We start from the raw sequence: 17,810 nt of genomic DNA, 5'->3' as shown, positions 1-17,810 counted from the left end.
TTAAGGACAAGCCAGACCCAAATACCTTTCGATGACTCAGCCATATACTAGCTGCAAAATCTGAAGCAGTAAAAATAAAACATTGCCTGAACATCGAAAATTAAAGGTCACAACAGGAACAATGGACGACTTTGTCATTCAGTAATAAATCGTTTGTTTGAAAGTTACCTGATGCGATCTTTACTAAGATTATTGGACTTTCCTGTACGTTTGGCCTTCGTGGGAAAAGTGGCTGTCGAATGTGAATCGACCTGTGGTGATCTGATGGTGTTTAGTTTAAATTGGTTGCATGGTTGTTTAGCACGAATAAAATCATTGGCCAAATATTATTAATTTGACGAAGTAAATGTTATAATATTCTAAATATCGTCAGACAACCTGAAACTACTGCCTGAAACAGAACAACTATTCCACAAAACTGTAATACATTATGTATAATGCAGACTAGTATAATTTCTACAGCGTATTAATCGTTAAAGCTAACCCCCCCCCCCAACATACGAGTAAGATGATCAATTCTGGACTTGTTGACAAAATTATTTACAAATGTCAATCAAGTCTGGGTGTTACAGGCAGCAATCAATTTCTACACTTCCGTGTTTCCACTGTTATGGCAATCAAAGATTCAAGGCACAGAAACCAAAATTCAAAATAGCTAATACTTTTTGTGTGGGGGAGAAGGGGGTTGTTCTTGAGTCCCATGTAATTCCAACAGCATATTAAACTGATACATTTATGAATACTGAAGTACGTACAAAATTGGACTATAGCAATGGAGATATATACTGTAATTATTTAAGAAACACTACCATATATACGTACATGTACACATATATATTTATATTTGAAATTTGAAAACTATTTATATTTACAAACGTATGTTAACAACTCACGCCAGGCAAGTGTATACATACAAAGAAAAGATTGTAGGAACGCACACCAGGTGTATTCCAGCCCCATGTTGATTAAAGACTAGTTGGCTTCTAAGCCCTGATAAAAGATAGAATCATTTGTTGATTTTCAAACACAAGAATGAAACTGTTGAACATTAGTGTCAATTGAAAGAAAAATCCAGAAATGCTATAGCTAAATGTAGTTAACCCAGGGTTAAGCCAACCCGCTTTTCAACAACTGGGGCCTCCTGTGACTTGAAATCAGCTTTCTCAAATCTTCGTTTGCGGAATCAAAGTGTGACATATTAAGAAAAGCTAGAAGAAGTATTTAAATTACAGTGACGTTAAGAACTACTTCTCGATTTTGTTCTCATTTCGACACAGCATATATTTTGCTGCAGTTTGTGACATACCACTCAACTTGCCATTCTATCTGTTTCGATGAACGCTATAACGCTCAAATGTAACAAGCTTTGCTCCGCAAGTGCATCAATCGCGACATAGATCCAAAATATATCAAGAGAAATGTATGAGTCTATGAAATTTATGCTGATATTTGTGTATATATGCATTATGAAATACTTCGTCGTAGTTAAATCATGGGAAATTTAAGCGATTTTTAGCGGATTTTCGCTATCGAATTTAAAAGAGTACATCTCATAAAACTGAGACATCTTCAATTCTACTGACGATCCAGAACACTCTCGCGATGACGTTTCATATGCAAGGACAAATGATCAGATCTTGAAAAAGATCGATCACAGTGTGGACATTTAAACGGTTTTGCTCCAGTATGTTTACGAAAATGTCTGGTAAGTTCATCTGATCTAGCAAAACGCCATGTACATCCTTCCCATGAACATTTATAGGGTTTTTCACCTGTATGTGTTCTGCGATGTGCCTTGAGATGTGAACTTTTAGTGTAAACTTTACTGCAACCTGCAAAATCACACTTATGGATTCTTCTTCGTGATTTTTCTCTATAAAGACAATATTCAATACATCAATCAATTTGACCGAAAACGCTTCATGCTCTCTACAATGTGTGTATTGAAGACATACATAGATGAAACAAGTACTCCATGTTGAAAGAATTAAATTAACTCGTCCAAATAAAGGTTGCGCGTTATCAAATGTAATGGTTGACAGAAGAAAAAAATGCACATAATGCTGTACCACAAATTAACGAGAGTTTGCACCATGCACAATGATTCAATTAAGTTAAATATGTGCCAAATTTGCTACTGCAACTAAAACAAACAACTAAAACAAAATTCTTATTCTAGTATTCAATGTTTTTGAATCAGATTATGTGAATATACTTGCTTCATATGTTTAGTAGTAAAAATTTACACATATTGTGTAGAAATGGGGCTTCAACTGTTGCATGGGTTTTACAGGGACAAAACATTTACCCTAATAAGGACATAGCACAACAAAAACCATACATATTCTAAAAGAGTTCATCTTGTTGTAAAGAATGATTACAACCTATGAAGTGGAGAAAGAGTCATACCCAGAAACTGTGAGAGAATGTGGATTTGCCATAACAGTTTCTGGAACATTTTCATTGTCATCTTGACGAGGGAGAACTCTAAAGACAAAGCAATTACTTGAACATAAACATAAACATGAGGAATATTAGAACAGCAGATCAACTTCAACTGAATTTCACACATCAAAAAAGACTTCACAACAAAACTAAGATGCTAACTTTGTTACAGCAACAGACAATGATGATAGACCAGCTAAAGATGATGTTACAGTGTTACGATGATCACTCCAGTCATCACCAGGTTCTGGATCAGAACTAACATTACCAATACTTCTGATGACAGTCATAGAAACAGGACTATCTTGCCCATTAACTGGGTCATGATAACGCTTTTCTGTGTGATCATACTAAGGTTACAAAGAATATGATATTTAAAAACATTCTCAAGTTAAGAAAATAACATTTACCATGTACTGTATTTTCTGATACATAACCCATACACCATCTGTTGATTTTGACAAAAATCTTAACAAGTGCAGGTGATATGATGTGGCAATACAGTTCTCCTTTCACATATGGCAATATAACTTTAAATATTACCATCAAACTGAAAATAATAATTCCTAAATTTTGATTATCTCAATCCATGTTAGCAAACACGGGGAATACCATGGTACAAATTATAAGCTCACTTTCTTTTCCATAATAAACTTTTTTTGTAGTTTAGCTTGCTATGCAATGTGTGATTATCCGTATTTATATACCACAAAATAAGATATATAAATACAGAACACCACAAACTTTGAAAACAAAAAATAAAAAAGAAAAAAATTGGTCCCCTCGATTGAGACAGATAGTTATAATGTTTAAAACACTGTACCTCATCAGAAAAATCTTCGGCTCTTATCAATGGCACACAATTGTCATAAGAATCTTCTTCGTACTGAAATATAAAGAATGACAAATCAGACATCACAAAAAAATCAGTACATGAACTGTCATTGTTTACCTTAATAATTCTTTGTAAACAAGTACGGACAGCATCTGTAGGGCTAAAGATTGTGACAGATTGTAGGTATCATAATTTTATAATATGGCTAAGTTTGCACCACCAACTTTACTATCAATAAGATAACAATTTGGGAACAATTTCTTAGACTACATCATAGATAGGTAATAGGGTAACTACATTCCTGATATTTTAAAGGTAACCTAAGGTACCAAGTAGTTTCTTCACTCAAACATATGCAGAAAATGAAATAAACTGATCATTCTATTTTCCTTGTTTGATAATACACAAGACTGTATCAACAATATATTGAATCAGAACACACAAATTCACAGTGCTTCCATTTATAGTATGACTTGGGGTGCTCTTTGACAAAATAAACGTGGATCGTGATTTAATTGTATGTTTATGATAACAAATCAAAGACACGGTACTAAAGTTTACAAAAACGTTTTTTAAAAAGTTTTACTATGATAGCGTTTCTATATTTGACTGGGTCTGATATGATGAGTGAACAGCCATCGCAATGATATTAACCTTTAGTGCCAGTGATTTAATTGTATGTTTATGATAACAAAAAAAAACATCACGAGAACTTCGTTTGTCTTCGAACACATTTTGGTGATTAACAAAGAAAGCGTAAGAGCACATGAATGAAAACTTACCTAGGAATCGACGTACACGCGTCACACATAACTGGTGCATCTATATTTTATAAAAATAAAGTCAATTATTTCATGAATAAATTTTGTAAATGTAATAAAACAAAAACGCCAAACAGTACCTTCCAGTAGAGAAGAATCAAACTGACACGCTTGGTCTTTCATTTTAACTTTGATAGGTTGAGTCATCGTCTCCTTGTTACTATTTGACGCCATAGTCAATTCTTTTATTAATTTTCATCTAAACAAAGCACTACAGAAACCACGCCCAAACATAACAAATTGACAATATGGGTAGAGAGGGTGGAAAACATCAGAAGTTCTTTGAAAAGGTGTGAAGGAATGAGTATAAGAAATGAACTACATAAAATACAGAAAAAGTATTTTTCTATTATTCACCAAGAAAGAAGCTTCATAAATCAGACGTTCAAACGAAACCATTAGAAAATATAAACACAAGTTTAAACCTAGCCTACCCTAGCAAGTATAAATTGCTGTATGGGCGGGGCTTGAGTAGCGACGCAATGAAAAGTTCATAATTCGCAAGAAAAATAACTTCATTTTGATAAATATTCTTGACACGGCATTTTAAATTTCATTTAATTCTGTATCAATAAATTCTTGGCAATTTAAAAAATTTAATGTTGTATGTTACTGGAAGTTCTTTTCATGGAAAGTTTAACAAACCACAAAAGTTATTGGTAAGAAAGTAAGTTTAACTGGTGAAAAACATCAGAGCGTCCACAAGAAAATATAAATTAGCATTGTACTTAAAATTATATTTTGTATGCAAGTTATGCAAATGATTGGAATGTAGAAAAACAAACAAAAACAAAATTAATAAAAAGTTAGAAAGAATTTCTATCATTCCAAATAGCGCAGTCATCTCGATGGGCAAAACATCTTAATCTTGTTTTGCAAAATTTGGACATTTATATTTCGAGCTTCATATTTCTCACCATCAATCGTAAACCACGATATCTAAAATGAAAAGTTTCTCTTACGTCAGGTGTAAAGCTTGAAAAATTCGCAATTTCGTTTTCACAAAATGCCCTGGCATTTGTAACAACGAGGTACATAAATTCCATTTGATTTGTATCCTTGGTTTGTAAATTCAATGGCAAACTTCAATCTCTAGGAAATACTACTCAATGCAAACAAGTTAAAACAAAATTTGTGCACAAGGCATTGACCAATAACATAAATATTAGTCTTCTCATTTATCACAAGTAATGCTTCTTTTTATATGTAATACATAGTCAATAGGCATTTTCACATCAGGTGTCAAGAAAGCAAAAGACGGAAGAGCTTTCCATCACAGCAGCAGACTATAATTTGTGCAGAAATATAGCAAATGGTAAGCGATGAAAAAATGAGCACAGCAGACAATATTTCAAACATTTATTATGTATACGGAGAAGTGAATGACGGTAGTCTGACGACGATGATGATGTTAACTTCTTCTGTGCTTTGTGGTACATGTTCATCACAAATACACAATAAATATTTAAGTATACTAGGCAATCCTAACTTAAAGGGGTTACACACAAATGAATATAATGACAATATATGAATACAAACAGCAGTTCAAGAGCATTGAGATGATTGTACGGTGTCATTTTTTTCAGGGGACACATATTATGTAGGAAACATTATTTTCTAACTAATACCAGAAATATAATTGAGCAGTGTCAAAGAATTTTTACTAGAGATTCCACAACTTTTAGATGAGTCATATTTGATAGTTTAAGCGCTGGAATTTCGTTTCCTATTGTTGTCAATGCATCTAGTTCTTTTGGTATCTGGGTTCTTATGCTTGACATCAGTCAAGTTCTTTTGGAAGATTAAAGTTCAAAAATCTTTTCAGGCTTTATCTTTAACACACACCTACACTTGTGCAATGCTACGAAACTTATTGCGGCGTCTTAAAACAACCTTTTCCCACCCTACCCTCCCCATGTACTTTTTCAACTCTCAGCATTTATATATATTTAGGCCATTAGAGCAATCAATCAATCTGCAATCTTTTACATATTTCTTCCTCTATAATATGACGTTCAATTTGTAATATTCTTTTTTAATGTAATGCACCTTCTTTAAACCAAATAAAAAGCTAAAATTACCTCTTCATCTTGGGGCTTTACGTGAAATTGTGAACATTTTGCTGTTTTTATTCGTTCTATAAAATACAAATAAAAAGAATTCAGCACTTTAAAAGCACTTAAATAAAAATAAGGATTCAAAAAGAAGAAATTATACGAAAGTAAATTTAAAGTAAACGGTAAAAAACGTAAAGAGAAAGAAAATGTGCTCAGTGATGATTTGTTACGGACTTGTCATACCATAGCACCTGCATCACGAATTGTACAATCATTGAAAATTGTAATTATTTGCATGCATATGATTATTAAAAGGTAAAAAAACATTGATTGCAACATTCAGTTATTGCAAATCGCTAAAATAAAACTATAAAATTTAAATTAAAATATAAATCTATTTCATTAAAGTGCAAACAAGACAAAATTAGCAAGCTTACCATCATGGACAGTAGTTTCACTTTCCTGTCTCCATCTAGGAAAAGACCATTTAAATGACATTTTTAAATATAAATCATTAATTAACACCTCACAACCACACCTTACGCATAAATTCTTATTTGTTACACATGAGTGAAGTTTTACTTGGGAGTGACGTTTAACCGGAAGGACGCTTTAAAACTGACAACTTCTAGTAGGATGGTAGACAAAAAGATAACTAGTTTCACTCACCCTAATTTTATGAAGTCTATTTTCTTCAGATCCGACGACATAACTGATGCTTTCAAAGACGACCTTTTCTAAACGGTTGTGGAAGAACAAAATTGCCTGATTGTCAAACTATTTGTAAACAGAGGTAGCAGTACAAGCGGGTGCTGTAAAAGAAATTCTCAATCCCTGAATATCCCTTTTTCCGATCAAATACCATTTTTTTTCACAGTGTGGACATGCTCCAGTAAATGAGTTATCTTTTGGTTCACACAAAGGGATGGTCAATGTTTTTTTCATGTCATATGACAATAAATTATTGGATTAATCTTAATCGCCACCAGTGTTTCCCGCTATTTTATGTTAATTATAATTTCAATTTTTTTTACTTTGGTTTTGAAAGCAAAAACAGCAATACCCCAAGTAAAATTTACCACCATTAAGTAAAAACAAAATTTTTTTGGCAAATATTTCATTTAATATTTTATGAAGCCAGTATATAGTTTAAAATTGTTTCTCTAAATTTCTTTCAAAAATGAAAAAAAGGAAGAAATATGTAAAAGATTGCATGATATACGAGAAAAACTTTATATAAAAAAAAGCATTTTAACAAAACTCACTGTATCCTGAACTAGTTTCACACAAAGACCAGAAAACGATATATCCCTAAATCTTTCCAGCTTTTTGCCTTTTTCCTCATCTCCTACACTGTTCAGCGTATCGTCTGGTGAATATGAGACTAACGCGGAAACAACTGGAGGCCATTTCTAAAATTCATTGTCACATTCGACGAGAGAAACAGCATCAGCGTTTGTATTAGTAACAGGGTTAAAGTTCTTGTCAGTAACATGGCTACAGTTTGGGTCTGTAACAGTGATAGAGTTTGTGTCTGTAACAGTGACAGAGTTCGTGTCTGTAACAGTGATAGAGTTTGTGTCTGTAACAGTGACAGAGTTCGTGTCTGTAACAGTGATAGAGTTTGGGTCTGTAACAATGATAGAGTTTGTGTCTGTAACAGTGACAGAGTTTGTGTCTGTAACAGTGATAGAGTTTGGGTCTGTAACAATGATAGAGTTTGTGTCTGTAACAGTGACAGAGTTCGTGTCTGTAACAGTGATAGAGTTTGGGTCTGTAACAATGATAGAGTTTGTGTCTGTAACAGTGATAGAGTTTGGGTCTGTAACAGTGACAGAGTTTGGGTATGTAATAATGATAGAGTTTGTGTCTGTAACAGTGATAGAGTTTGTGTCTGTAACAATGTTAGCAATACAGTATAAAAATACCTTCTTTATCAATGCAATTTCCAGAGTTAATTTACATAACACTGTAGCATATAACTGTTATTACCTTATAAACAGTAACGATGTAGGGTAAAATTCTTTTTAATGGACCTGTCCACCAATATCTATAAGAAAACGTATGAACACAATACATACAGCATTATGAAACTGATATTTCCTAGAATTTGAAATATTTGCAACATCATCAAACATAAATGAGAAACACACAACAAAAGATCAGAAGAAACATGATTGAGACAAAAGCAGCACATGTGTGATATAAGTTACAACACACCTTCGATTTTCTTTAGCATCTTGCACAGGTCCCCACTTAATATGTTCAATGGCATATGTTGGCTTGCCTTCATTTGTCTAAAAATCACAAAATAAGTAATAAAAAAAACTATTAAAAAAATGTAGGTACGTATGATTCAGTCATTACTTACAGTTATTTCCATCACACTAACATCCTTTGTGTTGTTGTTCAATATGTTTAACGCAGATTCTGCAATAGTCCTTTGAAACATGCAAAAATACTGTGATTGAAAGTGCAAACTGAGAGTAGAAATTGACGAATGAGCAAAAGGAAATCATTGATAATTATATGCTATTGGAATATTTCTTGCAAGCACTGCAAAATATTGACAGAAATAAAAAATTGGGCAAAAAAAAGTAAAAAACTTAAAGAGAAAAGTTTAACTATATCATATTTTACCTAAAACATGTTTAAAAAAACTGGAACAGTAAAATCTTTTAAAAATTTATTTAAATTTAGCTAAGTATTCACAAAATAAACTATTTCAAAGAACACTAGAACATTTTCTATAGAAGGAATTTGATTGTTAACTTACGTAACATTTTGCTCTATAGAGTTGGCAATAATAGTTTTGTAAGTTTGGTTATTGCGGCCAAGAGGAATCACACCAATGGGTATTTTTGATATTTCATTCTAACAGAAAACCATTAAAAATTTTACTGAAAAAAACTAATCAAAATTTTCATTCTTCTGCTCATGTCACACGTTTCATGATGCAACATGTACAAAACAGTACAAAAAAACAAACTATGCAATATAATTCTTTTGGTATGCACTTGGTGTGAATAACCTGACATTACATCTTATACCTGATCTTTTCTTCTCAGTAGCCCAGTAATAACCTTTAAAAAATAATGCACATCATAAAAATTAACTGATTTGTAATTGTTTTCATTACTACTTTCATGTACTAAAATCTTCTTGAACTTCTAGAGAAGATCAAATGTTTTTATGTATTTAATGTTTTACCTCAAGTAACGTGCCATCGCCACCAGCAACAAGAATACCATCCACTTTTGGATCAATATATTGTGTCAATACCTTGCACTGCCCTTCATAATCTGTCTAAAATATAAAACAACATATATTTTACAGAATCCTTCATAAATTCTCAAAAAAATGAGAAAAAAACATCATTGAAAATGTTCCACATTTATTCAACATTCTAACTTCGTTTAAAACAAGGAAACATGGAGCATACATACTTATTACTGGAAAAACAACAATTTTGCCTCCCTACTCTGGGTTTTATATAGATTTACTCTCATTTAGTGGTTTAAGGTTAATTCAAACAGTCAATCAACACAACATATGCAGTTGAAATTTGTCCTTATAAAGAAAAATAAATATATAGTACCTTCACTGTGGTTATTTCAACTCCTCCAAGATGTAAAATTGGGGCAGCATTTTTTTCGTATGATTTAACAGCCTTTCTGTTCAACAATAACAAAAAAACAAATAACCAGTGAGTGACATTGTTTTACAATTTACACCAAATTTCACAACTAAGAATAATAAAGTATAAAAAAACAAGTACATGAAGTGGTTGATTAAACACCAAAATGAACAATCAATTTCTGATTTTAAAACAATGATATTTACTTAAAATTACAATACTAACCCATCATTAGCTTCAGGATTAAGAAAAAGTATCAACCGTCTTGGTCTAGTGATTGCATTGATTTTCACATCTCCATATTTCTATCAAATAAACAAAACTTCTTATACGTTAATTCAGGTGGCCCACTTATTTAGTCCTACTATACATATTTTTCATTGTTCACAAGATATAAAGCCAGTGCATTATTTATAATACAAATTAAACTATTTAATATTGAATTAATATGGTCACCTTTCCTAAAAAACAAAACTTTCTGCGTCGAAGATAATCTCTAAATCATAATGGATACAAGAAATTTAAAACAAGCAGACAAAATATTTGCGAAACAAATATTGTTTAAACATGAAATATAATAATACACAAAAACTGCATACGTTCGTTTTTATCCAATTAAGTCGAGTTAACTGTTTACAAACAATAAATATGAAATTATTAGTCATCCATACATAAAGAGCACAGAAATAATGCATCACATATTCTGATTTTGACTGGCAATTGCTTCACACAAAACAACATGTGATTGTTTCAGTCCAATGTGTCTGTTGTTGTAGAGTGTCTACTGGACGTATTTGAGTCGACATAAACCTTTATGGTGATAAATGCAGATTTATTGACAGATTACTTACCTGTATTGCTCAACAGAATAATTCAATCCCCATGATCCTAGCACAGCAAAAAAAATAAACTTCTTTTTGTGTTTTTGCGCAGTGAAAAACCAAGGTTTCTTATGTCCATCTTGGATCATTTTTTAAACTGATTTCGTCAATTTTCCATCAGTCAAAGGAAGATTTTGTCAATTTACCAAGCGCAATGCGTATCTGTGAAAGGGATATAGAGCCCAGAAAGAGCATTATTTTAGAATGACTGGTTGCACTTGTCTAAGAAAATCATTAATCGTTAGGATTTAAATCATTAACGTATGAACATTACATAAATGCCATCCCGACTACACAGTCAGTACACAACGCAATAGTAAAAATAAAATTTTTACTAATATTCACCGCACAAAGCTCATGGCGACTGCCTTATCTGCTTAAAGATTAAAGACTTGCAACTCCTTTGTACAACGAAGAAACTAATTGATTTAAATTAATAAACTTGAAAACACTTCTAAATGGTGACAAAAAGGAGTGAGTGTAAACGCTCGATCAAACTAGTTCGTAGCTATGCACTGAAGAACTAAAAGTGACGGTAGATTACAGTTGGTGACAGTAGATTATGGATGCCAATGGATGACGATAGGTTACAGTTGGTGACAGTAGATGACGGTGGATGACGGTAGGTTACAGTTGGTGACAGTAGATTATGGGCGATGACGATAGGTTACAGTTGGTGACAGTAGATTATGGTGGATGACAATGGATGACGGAGGGTTACAGTTGGTGACAGTAGATTATGGTATGACAATGGATGACGATAGGTTACAGTTACAGTTGGATGACAAGATGACGAGGTGGTGATAGATGACAATGGATGACAATAGGTTACAGTTCGTGACAGTAGATGATGGTGGATGACAATGATTTACAGTTGGTGACAGTAGATGATGGTGGATGACAATGGATGACAGAAGGTTACAGTTGGTGACAGTAGATTATGGTGGATGACAATGGATGACGATAGGTTACAGTTGGTGACAGTAGATGATGGTGGATGACAATGGATGACGGAGGTTACAGTTGGTGACAGTAGATGACAATGGATGACAATAGGTTACAGTTCGTGACAGTAGATGATGGTGGATGACAATGGATGACGGAAGGTTACAGTTCGTGACAGTAGATGATAGTGGATGACAATGGATGACGAAAGGTTACAGTTGGTGACAGTAGATGATGGTGGATGACAATGGATGACGGTAGGTTACAGTTGGTAAAAGTGATGACTAGTGACGGTAGGTTACAGTAGGTTACAAAGGGTATCGATGACAGAGTAATTAATACATGTCACTTTCCCCATATTGACGTATGTAAAACGTCGAATTACGTACAACCAGATTGGTTTACTCCAATCTAAGACTAGGACCTGAACGGGTAACGATCAATTCTATTGGCCAAGGACAAAGATTCAAACAATAATTAATAGAGACTTGTAATGAGAAAGATTTCTTGGTTAACATATAAAATTATTTTGACGTGATAAAACAAATCCGACTTAAATTACAAACGAAAAATTACAACACTGTAACACAAAGGAACACAAACGTGAAAATGACTATTTCATGATGAAAATTCGTAAAAGACGTAAACACGATGTGTGCAATAAAAATCATAATCTTTCATACAAAACTTAAATATCAATCTACGGATAAATTGTTTAGCAATCTCTTTATTAGGTGTTCGATAAGTCTGTCAATTATTAATGTAATACATAAATATCGCAACTAAAAACAAAAATATATTGTTTATTTAGATGTAACGTGTCATGATATCTAGTTCAGTGTCATATGCAGTCCGAAGTCCTAAGATATCAATGGGAATACCTTCATATCCAGCAGTATCTTTATGGTCTAAAGAAACGACGATAGAGGAGGAAACGGGTTTTGTTTGCTCACAACCAATTTTTGATGTTGATGTGAAATATATCCTTTGATATAACCCTAAAAAAAACAATAAATTATAAGAATAACAGGGAAAAACAGAAAAATCTAACGAAATTTATAGTTAGCCATAGCCATATTTGCTTTGCTTGTCATCAAACATGGCGCCCTCAGTTCGCAAAATTTAGTTCGAATGCATGACAAAATAGGTCAGTCCGTACTGGACTAGTCTTGAAAATATTAAATTAACACAAAAGAACGAAGTTTATACCTCAAAGATTAAGTTAGCAACTATACATTGAACTTCAATGACATCCATATCATCAATCTACAATGCAAACACCTACAGTAAGCCATCCTGATCGTGTACACATTTATATAACTACTTATTTTATAATTATGGGCCTCGAGTAGAACACACAAAAAAATGTGGCTGTAATGTGATGTAAATATAATAATCTAATTTAATTTTAATTCAAATTTATAAATCTAGATCACTTTTTTATGAATGAAAAGCAACAAATACACAACAACAAAAACTGTTGTCTTTTTTTACTCGCCTTTAAAAAATGTAGGGAGGAAACAAAAGAAGGAAGAGGAATTTGATGTGTCTTTAATAAAATGTACCTGCAATCCAAACATGTGAAAATTTCCTTGTTTGTAAATGAGTGCTTGCTCAACACAAAATGACTACGATACTCACACTTTTTTGAAAAGGTTTCGATAAGTTATCATTTTCAGTTTTTCCAAAATCAAAAATACTCCATAGGTAATAAAAAAAGCCTGAAATTGAGACAATTAAGGTTCCTCACATCATAAGACATCAGCCAGCAATGTCAATACTAACAACAAAATTACTAACCTCGTGTCGCTCTAGAGTATTGTTTAACAACAAAAGATTACCACTCCTAAAAGTACAAACCATTTGATTTTAACAAAATTTGTAACAAACGATGCTTTTATCTTAGATTGAAATTGATTTTAGACAATTAAAACTGAATCAGGAACAACTCAAGACTCATATACGAACATAAAACAATATCATTTGTGAATTGCTTGAATCAAAGCTATATACCTAACAGCTCGTACAATATCGTCATACTGCATCAAATCATATTTTTGTAAGATTTCCCTCGGTGGCATTCGTCCCTGCAACCGAATTCAGATGCATTTTACATCTTTCTACGTGCCTAATTCTTCACTTCATTTAATTTCTGTCCATGTCAGCTCACTTACCGCAAGCATTTTAACAGGTACAAGATAAATTAAAACCAATCTACAAAAAAGAATGGAGTTCATTCAATGAAAATACTCAGTGGTATGAAAAAATTTCTTAAACACACACCGTTTATTTTTTCTGTTATTTTTATGACAGTGTTGAAAAGCAAAATCCAGATATTCCTCCGCTAAATAGAAACTTAAGTCTTCAATAATGTACATTTTACTGTTTACGGATGGAATATTTGAAAATGAAAAATTGCATTACCAAGTTTTAAGTCATTGTCAAACATAGCTTTACGGCCAACGTAATATCTAAAGATTTTAAAAGTACTTGAGAGTTAACTCCACAATACATGCAGATCAGCGATGAAGATTTGTGGATGACTTTTTCATTTCTTCCTATTAATTTTCACCTATAAGTCACTTGATTTGATATTTCAAATTGATCTTTGATTGCCAAACTGTCGATAGCTCTGATTAATGGTTTACAAAGATGAATTCTGTTTGTCTGTAAAAATGAGAAGAATTTCGTCATAGTGTTCTTGACACGAGAGTCAATTGCAAAAACGGTCATTTTACAAGGATTGACAGTGCAGCTATTAACTTAAAACATGCGCACACCAAATTGTTGAAAAAACAATCTTCAAAGCTCAAACCAACATAAACATCTTTTCCTTTTGTACACAATACACAGTACGCACGTACAATTTATGTTAATGCATGTTCCATAAATCCATTCTCTTCTCATTCACTCATACTGCGAATATCAATGAATAAAGCAATATACCTTGAAGTATATTTTAAATAAATGATTGACCAAAGCTAGCATTCCCCATTTCTTCGAAACGTCTTTCGCTGCGCGACTGAAACACAAGGAGAGAACCTAAAGTCTACGTAGAAATAAAAAAGTTGATGACTAAAATTATTATAACCCTAATGCTATAACAATGCTATGACAATGTAAATATTGATGATGACAATCCCCTCATAACCTTCAAATAAGAGTGCCAATGCTAAAAAGCAAATGTTCATGATGTAGATCCTATACCATATCAACTCTTTTTCATAAATTCATTAAACCAGCTCAAATTTCATAGTTTTTTTTTTATCACATAAGATCAAGTAGATCTCCCTTGTGTGTACCTATCAGCAGCACATACTCTAAAACATCCCATGATAACCTCTGCAGCACGCTCAAGTGTCTCGCCACTTTTTCCTTCACCTGACTTTGTCAACTGGTTATCCACCTAAGATAAAATCAACAAAAGAGTCAAAAAAACAAGTTTCAGTTCTTTATCTTTGTGAAGACCATGCGCGACCATAAAAAATGTAAGTTTACTGAATAACTCCTTCACCTCTAGGCCTAACAGTCGAAGATCAGAAACAACACACTTCATGATGGGGAGAGACCTTTAAGAAAGTTGCTCGTTAATTTATCAATTTATCTGTTTTGTTTCTATATCTTTTATGTTATGTTTATTTTGTAATACAAGACAATAAAAAAGTAAAAACAATTAATCTCCAACAGTCAATGCTTAGTTTCTTAGAAGTAGTACAGAGAGTATGTACAGTATTAAGTATGTCATATTTACAATAAATACAAGCATACAAACCAATTCTCATCTTTCTGTGTTTGGAATGCTTTGACAAAAGCCTTAAATGTTAAGGTTAAGAATTAACTTGTCTTCAGCACTGAGACATAAATATCAAAAGGAGTGGACATTTGGAACCATAGCAAAAATTCTAACTATTATCATGGCCAGGCACACATAGAAAAAATACTATAAATTTTACAATGGTCTCAAAGATTGGAGAAAAAACATACATCTGCTTTCACCCCACCCTTTCCCTTTATCCAGACCATACTTTGAAATCACATTTTGAAAATGTGTAAATGTCACTCATTCACAGTCTTAACTCATCCTACTTGATTCAAAATCTTAAACTTTTAAAGGATACCTGTACCACAACATCTTGGCAAGCAAATGCTTTCAAGAAATTCTTCTTTCCCATTGCCCACAATGCTCTGTATGTTCAATAAAAAGCAATTGTGAGAAACGCAAAATTTGTCAATAAAACCAAATAAACACAAAAAAACCTGAGATGTGCTGCAAACATTTCATCATAAGGTGGAACAAGAAACTGCTGACAAGAGTCTTGAGCATTTTCTAACTGTTTTTGAAAAGAATGTATCAGTTGTTAGAAAAACTATAGTACATTTCCACAGTTCAAGCACTACATTAAGTTTAAGTGTTTAGTCAGGTGTTCCAAACAACTGAATATCGTGTGAAATATATGAGTGTCACATGTCCCATGTTCACACATAGTTTTTCATATCTTGAAATACTATAATAACTAACATACCTTAAAAAAAATTGCTTAATTGGTGCAATTGGTGCGTTATTTAGCTTCATTATAATATAAAATAGTGAGTACTGTGTATGGAATTTTTCAATGAATTAGTTTTTTATTCAAAATGCAAGGCAAGGTGTTTTATTGCAACCTCAAACATGGCATGAGTTGAGGTGACTTGATTCACTGATTAGCTGATAATAAATTTATAAGTTTGATATGATATCAGACAACTGACATGAAGTAAATACATTTATGACATACATGCAAATTTGCATTAGTAAAGTGCACGTCTTTAAGACTGAGCAGCATCTACAATGAATTGAAAAAACTTCTGTCAGAACAAATTTAGAAAATACAAATTTTGTAACATTTGACCAAATTGAACACAACTATGATATACGACTATTGGTTACTTATTCATAGAACACAACTGATATAAGACTATAGGTTTCCTATTCATAGAGCACAACTATGATACGTATATGACCACAGGCTTCCTATTCATTAAACAAACTTCAATTTTGAAATGCAATGATGGACAATTTATATTTTCCTTACTGCAACTTCATCTCCATTTCTTGAATCAATTGCACATGAAACCTGGGAGTAAAACAGTTTTTAGTTTATAAAGTGTTGTGTTAATATCTCACTGTCAGGATTTACGTAATTGTGTTTGATTATAAAATTAAATAAGTTGTTTTCATTCTTTCATTTTTTCAGTATGGAAAGTATGTTGTTTTTTTGACAAGATCTCCAGTGTACACAATAAAGTTATTGGTGGTTGGTGTGAAAATAAATTCCCTATTGAACACATATGAGCAGTATTATATGCCTGTATATGTGTGAAATACATGAAAGACGAGTTCGAAGATGAAAACTTTATCCTCTTAAAAGATCTATTTTTTATTTTTTTGGAGTTTAGTGGTCACTCCAATGGACAACGTCATTTACTAGCAAGACTGCAATTAAAATAACTTTTATCAACCAAGTTAGGTTTATCTGTGTGTATTCATACTCAAATCTGTGTTTTGTGCTAAGTTAGATAATACCAAGAAAAAATCTTGAGTGTGATAAAACCATTGTTTCCAGAATGGCATTTATGACTAATCATTTTAATGTTGAAATCATTGTAATTCATAGACATTCGAATTCACAATTGTGGGTGATGTTATGTTAAGTTTAAGTTCTGGGAGCAAATGTAATGAAAGCGTAACAGCATTCAAATCTTATATAATCCTAAACAAAACTTAATTTCTAATTTAACCAAAATTTTAACAAGATTTCACCCAGTTTAGCAAAAGCAAAGTTCCATTTGAGACATGCAATTTGCAAACATTCTGGATTTGTCAGATTTGATTATTTGATATAACCGATTTATTAGCTCATATTGCACGCCATATTGTAGGTCAACGTACCTGGAAGAGATAATCTTTCAACATTAAATCCGCCATGTTAATTGTTGTTTAGCTTTGTCTGGTTCAAATGTTTCAATAGAGTTGGAATCGCTGACATGTGTGCAGTAATGCAGTATGCTTAGAATATCACTGATTCCGTTGACCGTTGACGGCGACCATTGACCGTTTTGACCTTGCCAGTCTGGCAACCACGGTTTCTAATTTGTTTTGTGTTTTTGCACGGTAACAGTTTTTTGATAATTATCAACCGCTGACCATAG

General features: G+C 32.6%; 3 protein-coding genes across 3 annotated transcripts; all 3 read right to left on the bottom strand.

The window, feature by feature from the left end:
* Nucleotides 1-773: 773 nt before the first annotated feature.
* LOC124447587 (Krueppel-like factor 12) lies at nucleotides 774-4,314 on the bottom strand. Its single transcript, XM_046998572.1, has 7 exons — nucleotides 4,182-4,314; nucleotides 4,063-4,102; nucleotides 3,398-3,440; nucleotides 3,269-3,331; nucleotides 2,608-2,795; nucleotides 2,410-2,487; nucleotides 774-1,873 (listed from the first exon to the last, which is right to left on the bottom strand). Exons 1-7 carry the CDS (start codon nucleotides 4,273-4,275, stop codon nucleotides 1,576-1,578), a joined length of 804 nt encoding a protein of 267 aa, XP_046854528.1. The 5' UTR covers nucleotides 4,276-4,314; the 3' UTR covers nucleotides 774-1,575.
* Nucleotides 4,315-4,598: 284 nt separating this feature from the next.
* Nucleotides 4,599-10,828, bottom strand: LOC124447584 (acylglycerol kinase, mitochondrial-like). The gene is made up of 15 exons (XM_046998569.1): nucleotides 10,647-10,828; nucleotides 10,252-10,291; nucleotides 10,021-10,100; nucleotides 9,757-9,832; nucleotides 9,369-9,464; nucleotides 9,209-9,241; nucleotides 8,935-9,032; nucleotides 8,530-8,599; nucleotides 8,379-8,455; nucleotides 8,151-8,208; nucleotides 7,424-7,570; nucleotides 6,828-6,895; nucleotides 6,596-6,630; nucleotides 6,183-6,238; nucleotides 4,599-5,040 (listed from the first exon to the last, which is right to left on the bottom strand). The coding sequence occupies exons 1-15, from the start codon at nucleotides 10,763-10,765 to the stop codon at nucleotides 4,942-4,944; spliced, it is 1,152 nt and encodes a 383-aa protein (XP_046854525.1). The 5' UTR covers nucleotides 10,766-10,828; the 3' UTR covers nucleotides 4,599-4,941.
* A 1,576-nt stretch (nucleotides 10,829-12,404) lies between these two features.
* Nucleotides 12,405-17,784, bottom strand: LOC124446557 (PCI domain-containing protein 2-like). Its single transcript, XM_046997398.1, has 19 exons — nucleotides 17,551-17,784; nucleotides 16,694-16,735; nucleotides 16,397-16,444; nucleotides 15,879-15,952; nucleotides 15,740-15,806; nucleotides 15,394-15,434; nucleotides 15,136-15,190; nucleotides 14,924-15,027; nucleotides 14,568-14,643; nucleotides 14,194-14,288; nucleotides 14,046-14,092; nucleotides 13,905-13,965; nucleotides 13,796-13,835; nucleotides 13,635-13,708; nucleotides 13,422-13,467; nucleotides 13,263-13,342; nucleotides 13,120-13,186; nucleotides 12,831-12,887; nucleotides 12,405-12,619 (listed from the first exon to the last, which is right to left on the bottom strand). Exons 1-19 carry the CDS (start codon nucleotides 17,584-17,586, stop codon nucleotides 12,530-12,532), a joined length of 1,200 nt encoding a protein of 399 aa, XP_046853354.1. The 5' UTR covers nucleotides 17,587-17,784; the 3' UTR covers nucleotides 12,405-12,529.
* Between the last annotated feature and the right edge of the window lie 26 nt (nucleotides 17,785-17,810).

The sequence above is a fragment of the Xenia sp. Carnegie-2017 genome, unplaced genomic scaffold (genome assembly GCF_021976095.1).
Source record: "Xenia sp. Carnegie-2017 unplaced genomic scaffold, XeniaSp_v1 HiC_scaffold_22, whole genome shotgun sequence".
Classification (NCBI taxonomy): Eukaryota; Metazoa; Cnidaria; class Anthozoa; order Malacalcyonacea; family Xeniidae; genus Xenia; species Xenia sp. Carnegie-2017.
This window is presented reverse-complemented; position numbering and strand designations above follow the sequence as displayed.

Coding starts and splice junctions, on each gene's coding strand:
- LOC124447584 (XM_046998569.1), bottom strand. CDS start 10,765: ATGATCCAAGATGGACATAAGAAACCTTGGTTTTTCACTGCGCAAAAA. Junction 8,600..8,934: donor TCTATAGAGCAAAATGTTAC/GTAAGTTAACAA, acceptor CATGTTTCAAAG/GACTATTGCAGAATCTGCGT. Junction 6,631..6,827: donor ATAGACTTCATAAAATTAGG/GTGAGTGAAACT, acceptor GTCTTTTCCTAG/ATGGAGACAGGAAAGTGAAA.
- LOC124446557 (XM_046997398.1), bottom strand. CDS start 17,586: ATGGCGGATTTAATGTTGAAAGATTATCTCTTCCAG. Junction 15,953..16,396: donor TTACTAATGCAAATTTGCAT/GTATGTCATAAA, acceptor TTTCAAAAACAG/TTAGAAAATGCTCAAGACTC. Junction 15,435..15,739: donor GCCAAGATGTTGTGGTACAG/GTATCCTTTAAA, acceptor TTAACATTTAAG/GCTTTTGTCAAAGCATTCCA.
- LOC124447587 (XM_046998572.1), bottom strand. CDS start 4,275: ATGGCGTCAAATAGTAACAAGGAGACGATGACTCAACCTATCAAAGTT. Junction 3,332..3,397: donor GTTTACAAAGAATTATTAAG/GTAAACAATGAC, acceptor TTTATATTTCAG/TACGAAGAAGATTCTTATGA. Junction 2,796..3,268: donor CCGAAGATTTTTCTGATGAG/GTACAGTGTTTT, acceptor TTGTAACCTTAG/TATGATCACACAGAAAAGCG.